Genomic DNA, 25,046 nt, shown 5'->3' on the forward strand with positions numbered 1-25,046 from the left:
TTGCTGATCCAATAATAATAGACTTAATCACTGTTTAAGAGAAAATGGCGGGCCTTCACATATCTGTTGATAGCGTTGGGCAGTTTAGAAGAGATCAGTGAAGCATCTGCAAGAGCGGTATACCTACAGCAGCCAGTCCCAGTAGGCCACTGGCAGCATGGCTGGAAATCCCAGTTCTGCGCATACTACCTACAGCCACGTGTGTTTGTATTACTGTGTGCAATAAATATGTTGTGGGTGGTGGTATTACCCCAGGGTGTAACTTCTCCCCTAAACCAAAGAGAATTAGGACGAAAGGTAGCGAGTTTGAAAATCCCCTGGCGCCGAGGTGAATTACAAAGCCCCTGGAGTCACAGTCTTCAAAAAAATGTTAGTTTTCCCAGCTGTTTAACCTGCTAGAGAATCACAATGTTTGCTGTGAATATGGAGCCCTGTCTAACTGCTACTGAAGTTAGTGAAAGGGATTATTAGAATTTATTTGGAGCTCTTTTAACAAAATATTGCACATTAAGTCAAAAGCGAGGCTGTCTGTGCCTGTAGAACTGTTTTTAATGGGATGGAAAATCTACCTCACAGTGAGGGCACTGCAAGTCTGGGTGTACTTCTTGATGTGCTTGGTGCATAAATCTATTGTGTTGTCTCATTTTAGAACAATAATGTGAATAATAGTTTCTTGAAAGCATTCTGGACTTTTCTCTTCAAATTTTAATATCTTGGTATAATCGTGTTTTCCAAGCAATTCAGAATTTTCTGATGTGATTCATATTTTCTGTGCACATGATACTTAACTTACTTATCAGATGGGTTATGAACATAGCTATTTACTTGAAGGCACTGAAATGATGAGGCATTAATGAGAAGAACAGGCACATGCTTGGAGGTGATTTTTATGGAATTTTTCGTGTGTGTCCTCCAACTGAAAGTAGTTTATCTGTTGCCATAAAAATAAAAAGAAGGGGATCAGTAAGGTGGTGTCCTGTTTACTCTGAGTGGTCATTAAATCCATTAGTACCTTTCTTCCATTCCCTGTGGTGGTTTTTGGCTTTTTACACAGAGCATAACTTCATTACTTTTTTTGTTTAAACTGTACTTGACGCATTCTCTTTTCTCTCACATTTATGGGAATGTGATTGGAGTAGTTTGGGGGATTTTATTCTTCAGGCTCCCCAAAGCCCAAATTTCATGTCTTCATTTTCTTTAAACCATCTAATGAAATACTGTCTGACATTCTGATGAAAATTCCAAGAACAACACTAAGAGAGAATCTTTTCAGGGAGCTTTGCTATCACATGCTAGTTTTGCTGCATACAAATTCAATATGAATCACAGCATACAGTTACGTTTCTTTCTTCCATATTCTCCTAAACTAGAAAACAATATCTGAACTTGTTACAACAGATCTTCAGTTTGGGTGGTCTTTGAACTGGCTAGAGCAGAGATCCCCTTACCAAGAGATTTAGTACTATTTCTTTTCGGGTGTCACTCTTCAGTGTAGGGTGGTCCCTGTATACATCATTAGCAAAATCCTTCTCTTTTGGTAGTAGCTGGTCACTGAGGAATGAAGTAAGTAGGCAGCCAGGAAAGTTGAGGAAAGTCATCTCCATTCTCCTCACCGCTGTAACTACTCTTTTGCAGATAGGTGAATTTCCATCTCAGTTTCACAAAGATTTAGTATAAAATAGTGAATAATGAATCAAATGTTACTGGATGTGGAGTTGCATAGCATTCTCTCATGCGATGAAGCTGGTGGAGGAGCCTGTGCAGGAAGGGCTGGCCTTCTAAGTTTTCGGGAGGGACAGCTGGACAGAAAGATTCAGTAGCTTTCTTAATTCATCCCTAGCTGTAGACATACATGTGGTATTGCCAATTTTGATCAGATTATTGACAGGAGTGTAAATTAGGTACACATGGGTGCAGTTTTGTGCTGTCAGTGGTATTGGGAATATGGTTTCCTCTGTTTTGGTTATAAATGATGAAAATTCAGTCCTTCCAAAACAAGCAGAAAGATGGCTTTGTAAAAAAACCCATAGTTGTCTTGTTGTTTCAGGAAGCTTTCTTAACTTTTTTAAGTCACCAGGCAGAGTCAAGAATAAAGGGTTTTGCTAATTGCACATCATTGTTGTTGTACTCTATTATGTTCTTTTTTTTATTTCTTTGAGCTAAAAGTTATTACAGTATCTCTGTAGTGTCCTTTAAAGTAATGGGATTTCTGGGACAGTGAAGTTTTTGCTTCTTCCAGTTCTCTTTAGGAAGTAATGACAATAAAAATCTTCTCCTTGTCCCCAGAAACTGAGTGACTCATTTATCCAGATGGGTACAATATGAAATGTGTCTGAGAACCAGGGACTGGAATGCAGAGAGTTTGGTGGTGCTTATAATGTGGTTGAAAAGCTGTTCCTATGAAACAGCAACAGAAGTTTCTTTTAAATCCATAGAGTTCCCTACATCAGCTTGCAAAGACACTTTCCATCTGGGAAGAAGATGTTGCATAGGGGAAAATTTATGAATTTTTCACTGCTGTAGATAGTGAATTCTGTCAGTGAGGAGCTCATGGTTCTATATAGTATAAGAAATGTTACTAAATCCAGTCAGTTTTAGAGGCTTAAGCACCAAGAGAAGGCTCTCCTCCCTGTGCATCTTTTCTTTTGTGGTACCTTAAATAAGCACCAAGTGGAAAACTGGTATTATGTTATCAGGTGAGCTGTCGTCCAGGAATTTTCTCCTTCCTTCCTTTAGGTCCTTGAAGCATTGCTACTTCAAGTTAATGCGGTGTCACTTCTGGCACTGCTTTCCACCATTCACATACTCGTTTGGGGTTTATTACACTGAGCTCCTCTTACTTTGTACAGAACAGGTATTTGAAAGCAAGGCAGTCCTTCCTCAGCCCCCCAAAAGATGCTGTTTGCACCGTACTATAAGAAGGGCAAGTAGCCAGGGGCCATCCCTGAGCAACAAACACTGCTGGCACTGCCTTCTCTGGGACTGTCAGGGCCCTCCCTTTTACAGTCTGCAAACCCTAGGCATGCTCTAGCGGAGGTGCCACTAGAAATGTCACCTGCGGAGAGGACTGCATGGCACGTAGGAGCTGTGGATACCCATGTCACCTGCTGGAAATCCCTGGTCTGTATTGTCTGGTCTGAATGTATTTACCACTTGCTTTCTCAGTTACTACAGGCAAACTCTGAAGTGTCTTTCCCACGTTGGAGTTTATCTGTAGAGAACCTGGCAAGGTTATTGAATTAAGAGACCTGCTTTCAAGCATCTTCCTTTAGCTCGTCTGTTTGTGTGATTTAAAATGTAATTAATTTACAATTGTTTCTTCATGTCTGGATGGATTTTTCACTAACCTGGAGGAGAATTGGCTATTTATGTTCTGAAAGTAATCGTTACTGCTAAAGTACTGCCAAAAGTACCATGCTCATGCTCCTTTGTACGTTAATGCTTAAAAAATGATTCCTGAATTCAGTCTCTTATGCACAAACTCATCCCCTCACTTAGCACTCCCTACATAATCGCCATCTTGTCCCTGCACCAGGCTTCCTTGCATGAGTTCTCCTAGTGGCCCAGACTAAATAATTCACGGTCCTGATTCTTAAGGCTTTCCATATTTTATTCTTTTCCATCTCTCTGCCACAGCCTCCTTTTTCTCACTACCTTACAGAGATCCTATTAGGCTGAATACATTTGTTTGGGTGGCCCCTCCTTTTATTTCTCCCAGGCGCTCTCACGCTGCCACTAAACCCAGAAATCATTGCCTAACATTTGCCTGTGCTGAGAACAATGTCCTCCCTTTCCTCTAGGAATAGCCTTTAATGCTTTTTGTAGAAATCCAAGTGGAGGTTTTGAGACGGTGACTGAGAGAGGATGGGTTTGGATGCTCCGGGTGCTGTAGCCATCGGCACAGGCAAGCGCGACAGCTGAACAGGTCGCGCAGGAGCGTTTCACATGTGCTCCCTCGTTTTGGCGTGCCTCGCCTTGGGCGGCATCGCTGATCTCTTGGCGGACTCGCTTCGTGCCGCTGTTAGCCTCTGCCACCCCTTCCCGCTCTCAGGGCCGTCTGGTGCATCGGCTTTTCCCCCTTTGCTTTCGAGCGGATTTCAAAAGGGCTGTTTTGTCCGTGCAGGATGAAGTTAAGTCCTTGAGCCGTCTTGCGGGCAGTCCTCCCACGTGGGGCAGAGATTTGCCTCACACAATAGCGGAGTAAGGATCGCAGCAGCTAGTCTTAAGGCTGTAAATTAACTTCGTGCACCAGGTCATGCTGCACTTTGAAGTTGTTGCTTTTTTATTTGTATGCTTCCCCCGTTTAGTCTTCAAGAATATAAATCTTTAGGAAGAATTATCATAGTTTAAAAGGCTTAGACAAATGGCAGCTGGTATTGGTTCGTGGTCTCCAATTGGTTCCAGACATCCCTGGGTTTGATAAGACTACAAGACAATCCCAGAAATTCCCTGCCTACAGCTTTTGCTAATGCCATTAAACGTAACATCGTGATTACCGATGCTTTTGGAGCTGATTAGCTAGCATCCTGCGTGACTGATAAACACTGTAATTTAATTATTTCTTCAGAATGTCCTCATGTTGTACCCCACTCCCCCTTCTTAGATTATCTTTATTTTAAAATACGACTTAGTACAAATGTTTAATGGGGATTTGGAGGAAGGCCTTGGAAACACAAGAATGCCTGTGTTCAGCTGGTGCTTGATGGGGACAGGATGCTCCCCTCCAGCAACGCCCAGAACAAGCCTTGCTCTGTTCCCGAGCTATTCTGAGTTGGCTTGGCTCTGTACCCATGGAGGTGTCATCCCAAAGGGGAGGATTTCACCTGAGCTTGTAGCTTTTGGCTTTGTGAAAAGCTGACAACCATGTTTTCATTCTAGTTGGGTGTCGACACAGAGAAAGAGCTCATGACAAAACCTCCTTTTGGAGTCGTCCCATGCGTAAAGTACTGGCAAGCAGAAAAATGCTCTGTGAGGAGTGTCTGAGAGCACAAAGAAAGCAAAATAAAGGGCAGTGATGAAATAAACCCAGGGAAAAATTATTATTCTTTCTGGGGAGCAAAGAATGCATGTTTTGAGTGTCTGTGGTGAGAGATTAGATGAGACAGCTTTGTTATGTGTATGTCTCTGGACCTTTGGGAGTTGCTTTCATTATAAGCTTTTGTAAATTGTATCTTTGGCTTTTAATAGTCATTCCTTGAAAGGTTTTTTTTTTTAGTGTACCGTAAGTTATAGTTTTGCTTTCACAGATGTACAAAATAGTATATTGTCTTCCCTTTTGTCACCCTACCCACCAAATAAAATTACCTCTTACGTCCAGAAGTATAGCCATAACTGATGCCATGGTTTGTAAGCACACGTGTAAGAAGCCAGACAAGGTCAGGTCTCTATCAGTTGTTGTACAAGCCTTAGCACCATTTTGTTGACAGGGCCCTTTTTGCCCATTCATTACTCACTTCATTGTTGAAAGTAAGAGGCAAGGTAACTTGTTTAGTTCTTGCGATATTTGGCACCATTAGAAGGAAGCGGAACTGATATTTCTTCTAGATGAACCTGCAGGTCATAGTTCACCTGAGATTTTTATTGTATTTTTCCAAGTCACAGAAGTGCTTGTCCCAGCCTTTGCTAATCTCAGTGTAAGGCGATAACGTCCTGCACGCACAGGGACAGGCCAGGCGTGCCCCTGAAAGGTACGAAGTCAGTGCATGTTAGAGAAAACGTGATGAACTTTCTCTGCAGCCCTGAGCCGCTTGTTGAACAATCAACATGCAGCGATTGGAGCTGACATTGGAAGATCAGCATTGTCGGGAGATATTAACTATCTTCAGTACATGAACTTGGTGTGCATTAACCTAATGGACCTGCCTTTCCTGCTTTCCCATGGTGAATGTGCCTGCACTATTAAATGCAGCTGCCTTTTTATTTCTACTATTTATCGGTGTTAATGTATATTGTACACTGTGGGGCAGATTTTAGCTGCAGCTACCAATCTGTAAATTGTGGAAATGAAAAGAAAAATTATAGAATCATAGAATCATAGAATCATAGAATCATAGAAAGTTTTGGGTTGGAAGGGACCCCTAGAGGTCATCTAGTCCAACCCCCCCGCAGCGAGCAGGGACACCACTAACTAGATCAGGTTGCTCAGAGCCCTGTCCAACCTGGTCTTGAATGTTTCCAGGGATGGGGCCTCCACTGCCTCTCTGGGCGACTTTTGTGCAGTGCATAAGAATATGTGTTTATGTAGATGAGCGTGTAGCTAGACAGATACTTAAAACCTGTCATCTGAGTCTTGATTCAGAACTTTGTCTAGTAAATATCTGAATCTCTTCACTTTCCTAATTTTACACTGAAACTGGATTAAGCTATTACATCTGCACGTACCTGTGTTAGATATGTTTAAAAATTGCATGAAGGGTATGTATACATTCTTGCTTTTGGTCCAGTGGTTTGTAGTGGGCGTATATAGCTCATTTTGCAGTTTGCCTGAGCATAAGCATGTCTTAAAGTGTTAGTCAGGCAAAGCACCACCATGCCTGTGTGGCCAATATGCTCTCCTGTTTACAGACAGGGAGGCCATAGGGCGATAGTAAAGAATGAGCAGGACCTGTCAGCGTAGCTGCTTCGCGTTGCACAGTGCGTTAGCATAGCTATGCTGCTTTGCTTTCAGCCAGACAGCTACCCAACCTGAGCTCGTTAAAATGAAGGAAAGAAAACTAATCTCCAAAAAGGAGAGAGAAGGGGGGGGGGGGGAGGGGGAAGCCTTCATGAACCACAGAGTTGTGTTTTTATGTAACTGCTTTTGTGGCTATCAAACTACCCGAGGTTCATGGTGTGTTCATCTTGTCAGTACACATTTAAGACCACCAGCTTTGTTTTATTTCAAGCCATCTTTTGGGTTGATGTAACACAAGATGACTGAATGTGTTTTGGCAGAGAATAACTAATCTAATCCATATACTACCAGATGAAAGTAATTTACTATGGGTTTGGGGAAGAGCTTGAATTTTCAGTGCAGCCCACAAAGACATTTTCCCCCTTTTAATTGTCCTTTTTTATATCTAAACAGATCCAGCAATGGGAACAGAACCTGGAAAAATTTAACATGGACCTTTTCCGAATGCGATGTTACCTAGCCAGTTTGCAAGGTGGGGAGCTCCCAAATCCGAAGAGCCTTTTGGCTGCTGCCAGTCGTCCTTCAAAACTGGCACTGGGGCGGCTTGGCATTTTCTCCGTCTCATCCTTCCATGCCCTGGTAAGTCCGAATGCAATTTTCATGGGTGTGTTACACAAAGCCACCGTTAATATTGTGCTCAGATGTGGAATTGTGCTGGGATGATACGTGGCTGCACCCACATGCATTGCTCAGACAGCCTGCTCCCTTCTCACCCTTCCTGCCTATTACTGGACTGAAAAAAAAAAAAAAATCTTCCACAGGCAGACTTTAAAACTATAAGGATATGGCCGTGATTTTTATTTGGCCCCTGAGGACTCCAGAATTGGGTACTTCTGACCTATATCTAAAAAGGAAACAAACCAAAATATTCTTCAGATGTAGATGAGTCACTGTGTTGAGATTTTGTCACTGCGATTTCACCTCCACTGAGTTCAGAGTTTAAAGTGTATAGGAGCTAAGTCACCTGGAGTGAAAAGAGCCTAACACTGAAATTTCCAAAAGCAGTTCAGGTTCCTCTGGGCTGATCTTTTTTGGAGGTCCCATATGGCTCTGTTTTTCAGAAACAGTTTGATACCCTCCTAAACAGGAAGTATTTTTAGAATAGGCTGAAACTAGAAAGAATCCAAAAGTATAAGTCACTTTTTAAGAACTGTTCCCTGCATTTGCAAAGAAGAATGAGGGAGATCCTTGGCTGCTGTAAGCTGTTGTCACGCTGTCGGCTGTAAGTGAAGTATGGCAGTAGCAGGTTCGCCTCTGCTCTGGAACCTTGGCAGCGTTGTGAGGCTGATCTTGGCAGAGAGGGATGGACCACATTTGCTGCCTGAGAAGTCAGTCTGAATAGTGGTCCTGAAGGTCCCAGCACACAATCTGTTCCTCCATGCCACTGTTTTTATCTGTGTGGTTTGTGTCAATGCTTGTTAACTCAATGCCATAGCACCTTTATCTCCTGTGTTTGGCATTTTTGAGAGTCTTGCTTCCTCTGGCAATTTCATATCTGAATGATAGGTTGTAATTTTTCTTCAGAGCCTTTTTATTAACTTCTTTTGTTGTACAGAGATATTTTCTCAGCTCCTCCCTTCCTATCACCTTCCATTTTTGCCCCATGACAGAAAAAATGCACTGTTACGCCACTGAAATACCAAAACAAGCATCACCACTGAATCTTAAAAACACTGTCCTTGCACCTTGGCATGTTACACTGAGGTGAACTGAAGTACCTCTCATTTGATGCCTCACGTTGAAGTAACTGTGTCAGCATTTTGCTCTTATGAAAGTGATACAGGAAGGCCTGTCTCTGTGTTTAAATAGATCTGCTCCAGGGATGACACTGCTCTCAGGAAACGTACCCTATCTCTGTCACAGAGAGTCCGAAATAAGAAGGGATTATTTTCTTCGCTAAAAGGACTGGACACTTTGGCAAGAAAAGGAAAAGAAAAGCGACCTTCTGTAACTCAGGTAGATCTTATTTGCTGGGGGTAGCATAGAAGGGCTTGTTTCTGCCGGGGCTCATCCTGTGAGGTGCTGCTGATGCACAGGATAGGAGACAGCTGTCCATCAAATCCACATTTGCAGTCTCAGTAGCCATGGCAGACTTGCAATGGGAGTATCACTCGTGAAGAGTATATATCTAATTTTGGATTTCTTTGTGATAAATATGACTGGTGAATGAGAGGTTTTGACCCAGTGGGTTAGTTTATTATCAGCAGCACAAGACCATCAGATTTCAATTTGTAACAAAACTCGTCTTCTGGCACATCGCAAACTGTTTGGATAGGGTTTGTTTGGAGACAGCCTGTGTGCACAGTCCTTAACACACTGTGTGCTGGCTTGTGACTGGCACTCTGAAGTACTATTGCAATTTAATGTAGAGTAACACAGGTGAGTCTTCAAGGGAAAGAGAGCAGAGACTGCTGCAAAGACAGCCGTCTTCGGCATGGCCGCTCAAAGCAACGCGCCCTGCTTGGAAGTATGTTTTGGCCAACAAGAGACGACTGCTGTCAGGCAGGAGGCCGGCTGCAGGAGCAGGCAGCTGCCTGGTACAGCCGTGCCAGCTTACACCAGCCGAAGGCTTGGCGCAGGTTTGATGTGCTGGGGCGGGCTGGCCCCGGGGAGAGGGGCTGTGCCGATGCGTGCCCCCGCTGACGGGCTGCGTTGCTGCTAATGAAGCTACAGCATCTCACAGGGACGTTCTCTCTTTGTGAAACTAACGGCCTGTGCACGTGTTTAGTGTAAACCCCACACTTCAGGAGTCTATGTTTCTCAATAAAGGCACAGTTAAATGTGAAACAAAAGTTTGCTGCCTCCTCCCTGAAAAAAGAAGGTAAATAACAGCAGAGACACTAGGTGAGGCAGAAGTCGTAGAGGTCCACCCACCTCAGAACATCACTGTTTTCACTAGCCTTTGCCATGTCTGCTGTTTCTCCTGCAAAGCAGTATTTTGAGCGTTGACATTAGGTGACTTTGTTCCTATTGTTCCCTGGCCCTTGTGTTTTGATTTTATTAGTCAAAAATCTATGATGAGCACTTGAAAATTGGCTCTTCTTGCATGTCTGGTAATCTGCTTGTGGAATATTTAAACAAGCCTATCTGTACGCATACTGCAATAGTCCCAGAGCTGATGCAACAGATTCAATGTTGCAAAATATCATGTCAGGATTTTCTGGTCTGGTGGTTTTTATTTTTAATAGGTAAATATTTATCTATGTGTTACACTGTGATGAAGCTTCTCAAGGTGACTGTTGCACATTTTAGCATATTGATCCAGTTTTGTTTACGTGGTAAAATTGAGTAAAACTCAAGTCTGTCTTACAAAAGGCTAAACTGAAGGAGAAATTTTCTCTGGGTCATCCTTTTCACATAATTTCCCTTGTGTTCCCCAGCAGGTGAGGCTGGTCTGCAAGTCCTGCACCTGTATTTCTTGATTAATAAAAGGCCTGAGGGAAGGGATTTTATGCCCCTTTGCTCCGTTCTCAGCGGAGTTGATACCTCGCACTGTCGTAACTGGGTAATACATCCTCCCGTATGTTTTATAGCCCATGAAGGAGATTCTGTGGAGCTCAGGGACAGGGAATCTTATTTCTGTGTCAAGGAGAGGAGTGTCCTGCTGCCCTCCCAGTGTTTTTCTGAGCGCGGAGGAGGGAGCCCTGGCACAGGCGGAGGTGCCCCTGGCACGTCCTCACCCTCCTTACTCCAGACCTTGCAACCAGCTGGCCCAAAAAAGTGTTCATTTTCATCCATGAATTCAGTTTTTTAAATTTTTTTTTTAATTTTTATTGACCATCCTACAATAAAATTAAGGAAATACAAATGCTGAGTGTTGCATATGAATAACACCAGGCTGTGACTCATACTCATAAAAGTAAGGAATTTTAAAGGGCGTGGCTTGAAAACTGACCCATGAACCTAGAAGGTGGCTGAAAAGGGACCCACACCCTTGCTCAGACTTGTGTGTATGCACATAATTGTATATCAAAATCAGAACAAGCCTGAGGCTGCCTTTCTTGTCATCTCTGTCAGCCCACTGGGGAGCTTGGTTAAGCAGAGAAGCGGAGCTCACTTCTCTGCTCATTGTGCTGCAGTGCCTGTGTCAAACAATAGGTTAAAAATGTCTTACTTTCTTGGGTTTAATTAAAGTTCATTTGACTGGAGCTGGTATGTTTTAATCTGCCGTACCCTAGCTTCAAAATTAGATGGTATATTCTTGAACACAGTTCTGTCAGAGAAGTTTTTAAGTTTATCTTATGTTTAATTTTATGGTATTAATAAAAAAAAGGCTCAGAGTTTCTATGCTGGGAGGCTTTCGTAAACATCAATGAAGTGTCTCAGTCTTTTACAAATCAGTTAGTAAAACTGCACTGCAGCAGATGGGGGATGTCTAGGCTCACCTTATCCTCAGTTTCTTAAATGCTTATCTGCTTTCGTGTGTCTAACTGATAAACTGTTTTGAGAAATCATAAACAATAAAATACTTTGATTACATCTGTGGGTGTGACAGGGAAGAGGAAGTTCAGAAGTGGTGGCCTTCATTTGCATTGGCAGAAACTGGATTTGTTATGAAATTTTAAGAGAGGGTTTGTTGTTACCTTGGATTATCCAAAAGGCTTTTGCTAGTAAAAAAAAAAAAAAAAGGCAACTAAAAAAAACCAATAACAAAAAAAACCAAACAAAAAAAGCTCAGGTATAACTTTGATATTGTTCTGATTTGTGGACTGCAGGAGTTAAAAAAATGCTAGTTATATTTGCACTTTGGGATGGTAATGTTATTACCTGCAAATCTCAACATTGGGTATAAACTGTATAGATATATCCGGTGTTTATATAACCCTTATCACTAAAATATCTGATTGTATCCACAGCCATTTATTGGATTTTTAAAAATTTCCTTAATAAGCCAAACACCTTTGTGAGATACTAATAGTTAAGCTTTCAAAACAGATGGGGAATGTAAGTCTCAGTTTCTGCTTTCATCACTTCCAGAGCAGACATAGTAGTCAGCTATTTTCATTACTTAATAGTGTGGGTTTTGGGTCAAGTATGCCTTTAAAGCTAAGCTAAAAGTTTCCATTGATAGTGTCAAGCTGACTGCTTGGTTAGGAGAGATGAAAAACTATAGGGTAAGAAGTTTTAGAAAACAGCAACCATGATTTGAAATAGTTGCTTTAAATAATTCTGAGATTTGTAGCTGTACCTAAGAGTATCCCAAAGCGTGAAACTGTAACTTCAAATGTAGTGCGTGATTTGAAGGCAAATTTAATCTTGTTGCTAAACAGTAGATAGGAAAAAACAAGGACGTGAGTGCATTTATACATGTTTGAATGTGAGTGTGCATGTAGCCTGAAATAGAAAACATGCTTAAATTTTCTTTGTAGAGGGAGATCTGTGTTTCTTTAATACTTCTTCTAGTCAGAATAAAGCAATACAAAGTACAATAAGATCCCTGGGGTTTAGCAGGTTGAGATATATTTATTCATTTAGTTTTCGGTTTTATTTTCAAAGAATTTACCTAACACGGGTAAAAAATAAAGGGTTTTATTTGTTTAACCTATTTACTTATCTGTAATATTTTTAATAGATTTTCGATTCAGCTGGAGGACACGGATTTACTGGTGTCCAGAATTCAGCCAACTCTGCTGAGGTAAGCTATGCCTGTCCGCATTCTGCACTATGTTGTTTTCAAATTCCTGAATGTATTTCACAAAGTGTATGATGAGGCTGGTTCAGAAATCCCACAGATGTTCATAAAACGCAGTTAGTGTTAGATGGCAGGATTATAATTCTGCTAATGAAACCACTTCAACATAAGTTTCTGAACATGCATGCTAGCCTTTTCAAAAAACATAATAATAATGAAAAAAAACTCCCCAGAAGCCACTTCACAGCACTAATCCTTACAGTGTGTACACTATCTGAGAGAGATTTGGAATTGAGCTTGTCTGAAAGCATCTTTCACAGTATGGCGAAACCCAAGATGTATTTTTCTCCTTTGCCGACTTTAACAGAACCTGTGTATTTTGAGTATAAAGGCAAATAAAGTCTAATTAAAGTCTGTGGAGCCATACCAGCAGAGAAGTGAGAGTTAATATACAGCTGGAGTAAAGGGGGAGGAAGCAGCATCCCCTCAGCAGCGTTACCTGGTGAAGAGCTGCAGCTGATGTTCTGGGATGCTCAGGAGCAGGAGAGCTGCCACTCGCCTCTGCCTGGTGTGAGTCACGGGCCTCCGTGGGGACAACGGCACCCTCCCCCTGTCTGGAAGCAAAGCAGGACACTCCAAAATCCATAATCACAGACATGTAGGACCACTAGGTATTGTCTGTGTAATGCGGGGCTTACACAGGCAGAATCCTTCTCCCTCAGTAGGCTCGTGCAGGCTCCAAACAAAAAATTCAAATTAAGTCCTAGGCACAGGGTTTCTGTGTATGGTATAGCTGGGTTTCTTTAGTGGCAACATGTGCCAGACTCAAAGGGCTATTTGTCTTCCCATCTGCCCCCTGTCCCTTTTCCTCCTTTGTTTCCTGAGCCAGATACTCCCCGATGCAGTTTAAAACTTGAAAGAAGACTTTAAAGAATAGTACCACAGTACTGTTCTCTTTCAGCTGAATTTGTGTACCAGGTACTAGACAAAAAGTCAAAATCTGCATTTAAAATGAAATACTGCTCTTGAAAATTATTAACTATAATGAAGAGCTGTAATGAATCTTCTGAGGAAGGTTTGGACAAAGTTCATTGTTTCTCATAGGTTTTTATGTTGTTTTTTTGTATCATTGTGTGCTACATGGTTTATTTTCTCATCAAGTGCATTCATTTAACGGCTAGGTAAGAAAGAAATATATAATTATGCAGAAGTTATACCACTGAGAGAGGCATCTCCCACTGACAGCAGCTAATTCTATAATGGTGTTTTGCCTCCTGAAAGTATCTGCACATTTTGTCTGTTCTTTCAAGAAGCATATTGAAACTCCTGAATGCCCTTAGTTACTTGACCACTTGCTTGTTATTTCCTGGGGTGGGAAAGTATTTAAACCAAATCACTTCTCTCTTTTCAAAATAAATTATAATTATTAGGGCTCTCTGGGTGAAATGATCTCCTGTAGAGAGAACATGCCATTGGGTGTGGCGTGAGATGACATCCGTTTCCCACCTCAGAGACAGCAAGCACAATTCGTTCCTGTCTGGTTCCATTAAAACATGGAAAGGTTTGCTCCCTCCTAAAGCCGAGAAGAGGCAAACCCCCTTGGGTGCACCCCGAGAGGGTTTCTCCCGAAAGTCTGTGATGCCAGTCCCGGGGTTTAGCGCTGACCCCCTCAGGGCTGGGAGGTCGCCAGTGCTGCCTTGTGCAGCGGGGTCTGCTGGGGGTCTCCTGTCCTCTGGCCGGACAAGAGCGTTCGCTCTTCCTCACCCCATCTGAGGAGACAGAGGAAGGTTTTGAGGGTGCCAGGGAGCAGGCAGAATGAAGTCTTCTCCCTCTGGTGCCGTGTCGGGGAAGGGACGAGGTCTGGCTTCTTGACCCAGCTCTGGATAAAAGCAGCGTTCTTCAACTTCAGGCAGGGGTTTGCAGTCCCATTCCCCAGATAGAGGGGACCGTTGGACTGGGGGAAATGTTGCTGCAGATTTTGGGCCAGGCTTTCACAAAATCCAACAGTGTTGTGTTTCAAGACTTAAAAAACCACCCCAATTTAGGCGCTGAAGCAGAGCTCTGGAGCTCAACCTTATTTCAAAAACTTTTTTTTTTTTTTTTAAATGGGAATTAAATATAGCGTGGGCATTTTTAAGATCCTGACATTTTGATGAATCATACAACAACTCAGAAATGATTCATCATAACTCTGAAAACCGTTACTTTGGCATCAGCCCAGTTTCACTGGCTGATTTCAAAAGAAAAACAAAAACAGCATCAAAACTTTTATAAAATGCTACCCGAGGAGTGCAGCGAATGACAAATAGTGAAGTCTGCCAGGGAGGCTGTATTTTCCCTGAAAAGGATAATAAAACCAGAGGCAAATAGTGGGAGGAAATTATGAAGTAACCTACTGGTCCCGCAGCAGCCCTGTGGCACAACGTGTGACAGTCTGCAAATCCTGGCGCCTATTTCTGGAAAATTGGATGGGTTGTTATAACTTTCTGCGGCGATGAATGAATGAACTATTGTAGAATTAGTCACTGCAGGCAAAACAGGAAAAAAAAAAATCTCTGTTCGTGTCAGATTTTCTGAGATGGAAAAAGTGGATGAAGCAACTTGACTGCAGTTAAGGAACAGAGTCATGTTTAGTAACAGAGGCGAGTTTATCTCAAGGCCTGTGCTTGGGCACCAGCGTACGTGGCAAGGAAAGGGAAGTACCTCACTTTGGGTGCAGAACGTTCTGTCCCGTCTTAAAAGCTTCCGGAAAAAAGGTGGCCTTAAACCGATTTCTCATCACCTTAATCCTCTGTGTTCTGGGGTTTGGTTTTTCATCTCTGGCAATAGTGAGATTTATTTCAGTTGCACCGATTTGAAGAACTACTGTTGCAGTGCAATAAACAATCGCGGTGGCTGCAAACCTCTGAGCTGCTGAGAGCATCTCCCTAGCTGAGGCAACATAGCTTCGGTTTTCCCTGGAGGAAGCCGCCGGAGAATTCAGTCTGACTCATTCCTGCTGCACTCTCGCAGCCTGCCTGCCTTGCCCTGTCTCCTTTCTGTTATTTACACCGTGGAAGGAGGTCAGCATTTATTCCCAGGCACTTGATTTAGTGCTTTCTGAGAGGACCACGCTTCTGTGGGAATTATCTTCTTCAGCGATACCAGTGTTATGAGCAGTCTGGAACCACAGCCACCGAGGTGAAACTTCACCTGGTGTAGATTTCATTGCTCCATCAACTGCAGTAGCATAACAGGATTCCTGTTATGTGTAGTAGTTGCTGGATTTTAGTAGGATTTCCATGGACCTGTGTTAATTGAAATTTCATTTTCAACTCGTTAAAAGGGACAGATGAGCAAGAGATGTAAGATTTGTAAATGCCAGGAGTTCATTAATATTATTCCACCAAAACCAGCATTACGCTGGCATCAGATTATTACTGTACTGTACTCTAGGTCGGCTGCAACCTGAATTTCTGCATTGTTTGATAATTACCTGAATCATGTTGCTTGCTGCATCATTTTCACAGCCAGGGTTGTTATTTGGGAAAACAAAATAATATTGGTCTCTCTGTTGCTCCCGGTAGATTGTTGTCAATAACTTTGCTGCCTGCAGCAAGGGAAGCAGTCTCCGTGCAGTGATTTTACTGCAGCTTTTAATTGCAGTGCACCCCTGGGCTGGTGTCCCCGCAGAGCCAGGAGAAAGAATTGCACGATCAAGGGGCTTTGTGCAGGCAACAAAACCCCCCAACCCAAACAAACAAAAACACACAGAAAAAGCACTGGGGAGACAGGCACTCCTGAGAACAGCTCAGGATAGCTGAAGATGTCTCTTGGGTGGCAGTTCTGCCAGTCTGCAGCGTTATTGTCCCTTTGCATTGACTGTAAGGGGAATCGAGGGACCCTGTCTGCGTAAACTTAAATGCCTCGTTGTGGGTATTGAAGTGACATGCTGAATAGGCAGACCCAAATATATAGGTGAAACTCCAAATTCTGAACAGCTCTCAGTGTTTTTCTTCTCCCTGTGTGGCTTCCTTTCAGATGTGTAGCCTGAAGTGCAGTACAGGAGGAAGTGTGAAAATGAAGGGTGGGAAAGTGACGGGGAATTCATGCGGGGTGGCTGTTGTTGTTTGATCGAGTGGAGTGGCTTTGGAATGAGGGTGAATGTGATGCAAAATGGTAAACAGGCAAATACCCTGTGCTACCTATGAAACAAAATATTCTTAAACTGTGAATAGAACAGGAACACTTTATTCCTGCTTAAGTCCTTTATTATGTTATGGTAAGCCTTGCTTCACAGTGCTCTCTGCTGGAAGTTTGCTATATTATAATTTTCTGTAAAAATTACAATAATTCTGGGTTTCTTGTATCCGTTAATGAGGTAAAATTGTAGTAGTCAGTTCTTCTTAAGAATTTATTTCCACTGCGATATAATATCAGGTAGGTACATATTTTCACTTTGAGTTAAATCAACAGTTAATGTGAGATAAAGGCATGAGAGCCCTTAATGGGAATACAGAGGAAGTGCAATCGCTTCTCAAGAAAATCACATCTTCGATAGTGAATGAGAGCAGGTAGCAGAACTTTGTCCCTGTCTTGCCATGGGGGAGTACACAGCACTGCATCAAAATACATATCCACTGCAATCTGCCAATGTAATTGTACTTTTGGGGCTTTTTCATATGTTACTCCTTTGTTTCCAGCAGCAAGTCGACGACTTTTTGAATGTCTACTGCTCAGTGCCAGAGAGCATCCAGAAGGACAGTGCCTGGGAAACACAGACGTATGTTCACTTCTGTGACGGCCAAGGAGTGGCATTGACCCTAAAGCCAGAGCACAGAGTGGAAGATGTTCTGTCTTTGGCATGCAAGGTACTAGTTTTTCGTGTGTGATTGCACCTTGTTAGTAGCTGTGGATTTGAGAAGGAACGTAATACATCAGAGGATGTCTAAATAGTGAGAGCATAATACTGGCATCTCCCTGTCTCTCCGTTAAGGCACGTTGCTCTGTTTCCTATAGCTGTGTTATTTATGTGTTGTAGCCAAGGTAGCAGGTTGTGGAAAGGTTTTCAAGAAGTGTTGCTCTAGACAGTGCACAGTGAATACTTAAAGAGTGGTGATGGTTTGCCAGGTAGTCAGCCCCTGAGAAATCTCAGCACGTGTCCACTCTGCATTGTCATTGCAGCGAACCCTGTAGTTCCGTGCTAATTAGTCACAGACGAGTAACAGGGACTGGTTGAGTTAATGCCAGGAGATCAAGACATTTAAGACTGCTGTGACAAAGGCTATCATACAGGTTTGCTTCTTAAAGGACCCTTTTAAGCTTCTCATTAAGTACCATCTCTACTTGTGAATTTCAAAGAGTGTATTCCCTTCTGAAAGTCAGTGCCAGCAGTTTGAGAGGGACTGCTGTACATCTTGGGACAGAAAACCGAGCCACAGGTTGAAGGTAAAGTAGAAATACCAGTTTTGACTACAGACCAAAACCAGCGCCTCTAAAACATCGCAGCGTACTTAGCACCTTAGTCTCCACATGTGTCAGCGCTGGAATTTAGCTCTAAGTTCATGATTCAAGTCACCCAAAGTACGCAAACAAGCTTTGTGGAACAACTAACTTTTTACTCGCAAGCTGTGTTTTCTGACAACTGGTAAATACAGTTTATTTACTTCACAAGTAAAGGGGCAAAACAGGAAAGAAAGGAGTCCTGCTCTGTACAAAATCCAGCTGTAGCTTTTGGCATAGGTTAGTGTGAACTTTCAGGTGAGCTCGTTCAACTGGCTTGAAGTTAATGGATTTTGAGGCTTCTAATGGAGGAAAGGACCCAGTTTAATGGCTCTTTGCACCTGGTAATGTTGTAAACAAACAAACAAAAATTATTAAATTATACAAGTTTTTAAAAATATAGGGTGAACTACGGTTTTTAAATCAAAATAAGGACACTGATTTAGCCAAGTCACAATGCATCTCCATGGCATCCCTGAGAAGAGATTATCTTTACGTTGCTTTTGCTGGTGCAGACTGAATCCTGGAGAAAGAGTTTATTGCCTGGCATTACTTTTTAAAATTTCACTGTGCCCAGGCAGGCTGAAGGGATTGTCTGAGACACTGTGTGACCACCAGATGGCACGGTGGAGCTGAAACGGGTGGAAGTAGTTACGGTGACTTGCAAGACCTCTGAAAGAGGAAATAAAATTTATAAATGTAAAATTGAGTTGAAAAGGAAATTCCTTACCTCTCTTACTCCATCATTCCAAAATATTTGTGACTGTAAAGGTGACTTTTAATTTTCATTGTCTGTATCGCATGAAAATTTGGTTTTAAATTATTCGATTTTTTTAAAAAAGTTTTTCTGTTTTATTTTTTCTTTCTATTCTGTGTGTAAAGCTTTTCATAAGCATTCTCTAATGCTGAATACTTTCTGCTCATCTGTCCTGGTTCTTTTCCTTCTTACATTTTCATTCTGCTCTGGTGAGTGTAAGGAATTTTTCTTCATAACAGAACATGTTTGAATGTTATGTGTATAAGGATAAAGTTCAAAGGGGTTGTTGTTTTTTCTCCTTCATTCATGCTTTATGGGGTTTATACTTTTCCCATTTCTGTTTTCCATCTGAGGCTTTTGGATAGCACTTATAGAAAAAAATTTGTATTTGAATACAGTTGTTCAGGATACAGAACACATGCAACTCATAAACTGTTACACATAACAAAATGTTAAGGTAATTACTATTTACTCAGTAGATTTAGATTTTGTAAGCTGCATTAAAGAGGTTAAGTAACCCTCAGGGATGCAGTCATTTGTCCTCTTTTAGGAGTGTTGCTTCCTCCGTTTTAGAAATGTTGCTCTATTAATATGCTAAAATGAAATGTTTTGTGCAGTGGTCTCACCAGCATCCTGATTTTCAGAGAGACTCCCATCAGGGGCTCGGCACTTGCAGGCTAATATCCTTTGAGAATATTCCTGTTTCCCTTTGACTTCCTGTTGAGACAGGATTTTTGCTTTGACCTCACGTGGTGAAAAAAAAAGGTGAAACTCTCTGATCGCGGATGAAACCCAGCAATAAAAATAAAATCCAATAAAGGCAAACCCTTAGGGAACCTGCTTCCCATCCCATCCGCTCTCCTAACATGCATATACATTTTCTACATCAGAAGAAAAAGTTGGTGAGCAGAACTGAGTCATTAAAAGTACTCACAGAAAAAGACGGTTGTGAGTGGAAGTTCAAAAGAACAGAAAGCAATTGTGATATCTTTGGAAGCATATAGCAGTACTCAGTTAATCTAGTAGCTGAGACATAGTGTTTATGGAAGGATTTGGGAAGATTGTAAGGGAAAATGGAAATTGCACTTGAACCTTATCTTCTAAGCAATGCAGCTAGTTTTGTTTATATCACAAAAGTAGTTAGAAAATGACTTGTCGAGGATTGCTTTTGCATGACTCCTAAAGAGCTTTTTGTGCATGTGTCACTGCTTTGTCTTCTGGGATTCTGGAAATAAATAACAAATTCCAAACCCCATTCTCTTTATTCCTTAGATGAAACAGCTGGAACCAAGACACTATGGCCTACAACTCAGAAGACTGGTTGATGAAAATACTGAGTATTGTGCTCCTGAACCGTACGAATACATAGTAGACCAGGAAAGTGTGACTCCTTTTAGATAAAGCTCCGTGATGTCTGTAGCTACAGCTGAATTTTCACCTACATATATGTGTGATTTAGATCTAAAATAAGGTTTTAAAGCTGTTCCTGGATTACATTCTGCCATCCTCATTCACACAGTCCATGCCTATGCAGACATTTGGGTGGCTAGGCACTGCAAACACACTCTTCAAGAACCGTTTGAAAATTGAAGTGGGGCTTCTGGTACAAAAGCAAAGTGTCAATCTCTACTGCAGGCTGGGTTTTCTGTCTTTAGCTTACTCTGCATTTAGTCCCACTGATACCAGTAATGCTCGCACAGTAACACAGTTCTCTGCACAAAGACAGCAAGTTTTGGCTCTTCATTGGTGCAAAAAAGTATTGTGCTTCTTTCTGATGCTGTACCTTTGGGTTTTGATGCTTGCAGTTTCATTAATTTGTTGACTTCTGTTATTGTTTTTTTCCCAACAGGTGTATGATGAAATAGAAATTTGTCCATTAAATGTTTATCATATTCATCTAACAAAGACTGAAAACATAAGTGATTTTGGTAAGCTCTCAGGAATTTTTCTTTTCATTCTTCTTGTTGCTTACTTTCTCTCTCTAGGACTTTTCTGTCTCTCAGACCAGGTAAAGCTATCCTTGATAGCTCAAAGTCTGAGTCTGCAAAGGACTCGAGGCATTACAACAAAGACCCAAACTGGATGTTTTACACTGGCAAGTGCTTTTCTGATGTTTGGGAAGGGTCCACTTTCTAATTCTGCCAAGCTGGCCAAATAATTCAAGCTTGGAATTGTCAGAAGACAAGTGTCCTTTGCCAGGATTAATACAGTTGGTCTCAGTGAGGCCATGGTCAAGGTTTACGCTTTTCTGTTTTGGCCGTGTGATCCATCTGTTGGCACAGTATCAACAGAGTGTCCTTTGGTACAAATTCTGACAGGCTTTTTGTCCATACTAGGAATAATTATATACCTTGCAAAGATACCTTTTTAAGGCAGCTCTGTGCGGTTCCTTAGCTGCAAGTCTGTTGGTATAAATTACTCCTTTCTGGGCTGGCTCGCTCACTGGTCTATAAGGATTTGCTGCTTTACAGGTTGGGTTTCCAGTTTTAGGATCTGTTTAAGATGCTTCTGTGTCTGATGGACACACTGCAGAACTCTTACAATAACGATGAGCTGTGTAATTGAAATGTCATATGGGGCTGAGGTAGAAAATATTTTTTTTTTAAACGTAATTTGTTTTTTTTTGACAGCACAGTATGACATTTCTTGGAAGTTGAAAAGTCCTATTAGTTTTAACAGGCCTTACAATGACTGAGAGACAATGTGATAATTTCTCTATACTCCATGGGTGTGTTCTCATGAGAAGTATCCTCCCTCTGGTTGTGTAGAGTCTACTAAACACACAAAATAAAAGGGAAATGTTTTTGAGAAACTTTATGTGATTTAAACCTCTTTTGCTTCAGGCTTTGCTGTCACAGCACAAATTGATGAAAGTCAGCATCTCACCCGTATATTTGTAAGTGATGTTCTCCCTGAGGGACTGGCATACAAGGAAGGTATTGTATCATATTTATGTTTAATACTGTACTTCGTTATCTTTCTAAAGTCCCAAAACATGAAGGAGCTTTAGTACTGCTGTCTGAAATGATTCTTGGCTTTTACTATTTGTGATTTTCTTTCCCAAAGACTGTGGAAAGTATGTGATATTAGGAAAGATAATGTACACAGAGTAACTGAATTATCCTTTCAGTATAACGGGGAGAGTTCTTATTCACGCTTGGAGACAACGTCTGCGTTCAGCCATCCGACCAAGTGCTTTTGCACAGAGGAACAGGCTGGAGACAGAGTTCGTCTCACACTGGGGAACCTCATGGACTTGATCAGTCTCCAAGACTCATCACTTCCACTTTTGCTGGCAATGAAGAATAGCCTCCCTCCCCAAAATAGTTTTCTGCATACATTTCTGTGAGCGCCTTCTCTACTGTGCTGCTCAGAAACCGTGCTTCTCTTCATTGGCACAGCAGAATCACACCAGTTCTGCTCTCTGAAAAACGGAAAAACCCAGAAAAATGGATACAGAGAGCTCTGCTTGCTACCTAAGGGTAATGACCGGTTGGTTGTTGCTGACCTTGAAAGTCAGCGGTTGCCACTGTTTAGATTTATACAAAAGCTGGTAAAGACTCCATCCACTGTTCCAGCTTTGCACGAATTATGTGATCTGCGTGACTAGTGCCTTGCTCTTCCCAGGAAATGAAATACATGTTATGGTGCTGTACGCTGGTGGTATCTGAATTGTGAGAGGTGTCTCGCTTCTAATCTTCTTGAAAGTTGTGCTGCCCTCCCACCCATCAAATTCTGTAGCATCTTTAGAGAGAAACAACTCGCTTGCTGTACTGTATGTAACACCTGTCAAAGTAAGCATGAGGTCGATCTGTATAATTTTAGCACAAATAAAGCTCCCATCAATTCTAATGGACTTGTGGTAGGATTAGGCTATTTGAACTAAAACCACAAAAATAAAAAGTGCGTCAGCATAAGGTTTGGTTTGTGATCCTTTATGTTTTATATTCCCTCTTCCCCCCCCCCCCCCCTTCTTCTTTCTTTTCTCACTCTCCCAGGGCTCCGAGTAGGCAATGAAATCCTGAGCATAAATGGAGAGACTGTGTCTGATCTTGACCTCAGGCAGATGGAGTTACTGTTTTCAGAGAGAAGTGTGATGCTCACTCTGAGAATGAACCATTACGGGACCCAGCAACCCTTATGTGCGTCCTGGTCAGATGGCGACATTTCCAGGGACCCAAAGAGTTTGTTGCCCCCTCCAAACCAGTCACAGCTCCTGGAAGAATTTCTAGATAACTTCAAAAAGAACACAGCAAATGGTAAGAGGTTGACAAATAATTCTGTTACTTTCACCTCACTTCCAATATCACTGTTTTTTAAAACTCAGTTATGTTTAAAATCCTATGCTTGCCTTAGTGAGAAACCTGAGTACAAATTAAGTTCCATTTATGCTCCTTATATGTCTGTTATCTTATTATTTTCTAAAAAGTGGAAATGGAACAGAATATGATAATTTCTGCAGGGAAATGATATTCTTTTAATCTGTTTGGCTACGCCATGCAGTATTATCAAGCGCTCTCTTAACTGTCATGTGTCATTTCGGGTACCTCCAGTACTTCCATGTCCCAGCCATCAGTGGCTGAAATGATGTGACGGCTCTCAAAGGCAGAAGTATTGTTCTGTGTGTACCATGCTTTACATATGGTAAAGTACCACATACATTAAGGGTGCTTTAAATGCAATAATCATCATCACCTCAGAAAGCAGTCATTTGGCTCTGCTCCCACCCGATGATATTACTGTGTTCCCATTGGACGTTGCTGCTCACTGTGTAGAAGAAAGCCTGTGGAAACAGCTTTCATAAGGATTGTTTTGCTACTACCTGCTCATATTTCCTTCTCAATGTATCACCACTGTATTAAGCATCAAATGGAGGACATAACCTAACAGTGCTGTGTCAGGGTGAGCTCCTGATGGATTTCCGTATGAGAAGCACCAGGCGGGGAAGGTGCCAAAGCCTGTGTGGTAAGGACTGCTCCTGGATGACGCCACGGCCTCCAGCCCCAAGGAGGGTGCTAGTGCTCACTGTGGGTTGCCTTTTCAGCTGGCAAATAGGACGTGGCATGCAGAGGGGCACCACCACGCTGGGTGGAGGAGAGCCATGGTCATCCTTCCCTTGCTTTAGCTGATCTTACTTCACGTGGGAAGTACCTCTTGTGATACCAGAGTACTTGTAAATGCCTGTCTGGGATAGAAAGTATGTGGGGATTTGCTCCCCTTCCTTTCCATGCCTTGACTATTTTTCAAGCAAGATAGAAGCAAATTTAACTCTAGTTTCTGGAGTGTAAAAGGTGCAGTTTCCTCGCTGCACCTCTGGAGGATGCTAGTAAAATTCTGCAGGAAGGATAGCCGGGGTGCACGGCTGTGCGAGGAGAACAGCAAGAGGCACAAAAAAGCATCGTTGATTTTTGTATATAATTACGGTGGCAAGTATTTTCTGATTGGAATTTTTTTCATAAATTAAAAATGGGAAAAAGAATCACATAGGAGAAGTTGTTAGAATGGATTTAATTATAAAGCCATTTTATTAGGTCATCTTTTGAAATTAAAAGAAATCTGAATACATGATTTGTGATACAGTAAGTAGCATCTCTCTCAGGGGCCTTATTTCAATTTAAAATGCCATTAAATTGACTAGTGGCACATAAAAGTTAGTGTCATAAAACAAAAATTATGATAGAGCTAATTAATTACATAATTATACCAGTGCTATCATTCAGCTTGTTGGCTTGATATCATAGGCCAGCATTACCTGGAGTATTCAGTATAATAAATGTATGTGTCCATTCACTAGATTCCTCATTCCTCCAGGGTAAATTTGCAACCTGTGCAAATATTCCATTATAATAGGAAATTACTGGAGTATGTATTATACCGCAAGCGCTAGTGGATAAAGGGACATAGTATATTTGCTTTTCTGCTTAAAAGCAGCTAAGGAAGATTTATTCTGAAAGGGAGCACAGAGTTTGAAATTAAGCTTTGTGAGAAGGACTTTCGTGTTTATTGAATTCAGTGCTTAGTGTCTGGTCACCTGATCGGGTTCAAATGGAAACAGAAGAAAATGGCATTACTTTGAATAAATAGGTAATCATAAAGGGTTTAACTGTTCTGTGTCCTATTACTCACTCAGGAATTGAGTAAGATTTTAGATAAGAAGAGAGGGTATTTAATGATCCAAGCAGGGATTTGGAGGCCAGAGACCCTTAAATTCACATCCAGTGTTTAATACTGTTCTGTCTCCTTTGGTAGAGTTGAGTGAGTCACTCTTAACACCACAGTTTTCAGAAATAATTTCTGACATTTGCTTGTCCATGTTGAGCCTGTTCTTCCACGGCAGCGCCTTTGAAAGTCAGTTAGTGCCAGCAGAGGGGGACCTCTTTCAACAATCAAGTGCAATTTGGCTCAAGGTACATATCTGAAGTTAAAAACTCTTAATATTTCTGCTGTTGCCTCCTTAATTTTTAAAAATTAACTAACTCTATTTATCTTTCTAAAGTACCGTG

At 41.7% G+C, this 25,046-nt stretch overlaps 1 protein-coding gene across 3 annotated transcripts in view; it reads left to right on the forward strand.

Annotated features, from left to right (window-relative positions):
- Nucleotides 1–25,046, forward strand: part of TIAM2 (TIAM Rac1 associated GEF 2) — a 92,451-nt gene that overhangs the window by 18,399 nt on the left and 49,006 nt on the right. For 2 of the 3 annotated variants that reach the window (XM_075413831.1, XM_075413832.1), the window contains exons 6-13: nt 7,067–7,252; nt 8,483–8,629; nt 12,246–12,308; nt 16,988–17,155; nt 19,816–19,917; nt 20,390–20,471; nt 21,387–21,479; nt 22,542–22,802. In XM_075413831.1, the coding sequence (XP_075269946.1) occupies nt 7,067–7,252; nt 8,483–8,629; nt 12,246–12,308; nt 16,988–17,155; nt 19,816–19,917; nt 20,390–20,471; nt 21,387–21,479; nt 22,542–22,802 (1,102 nt within the window). The remainder of the gene's footprint in view (nt 1–7,066; nt 7,253–8,482; nt 8,630–12,245; nt 12,309–16,987; nt 17,156–19,815; nt 19,918–20,389; nt 20,472–21,386; nt 21,480–22,541; nt 22,803–25,046) is intronic. The other variant, XM_075413833.1, reaches the window with a different exon arrangement.

Source organism: Opisthocomus hoazin, chromosome 2, assembly GCF_030867145.1.
Source record: "Opisthocomus hoazin isolate bOpiHoa1 chromosome 2, bOpiHoa1.hap1, whole genome shotgun sequence".
NCBI classification, from domain to species: domain Eukaryota; kingdom Metazoa; phylum Chordata; class Aves; order Opisthocomiformes; family Opisthocomidae; genus Opisthocomus; species Opisthocomus hoazin.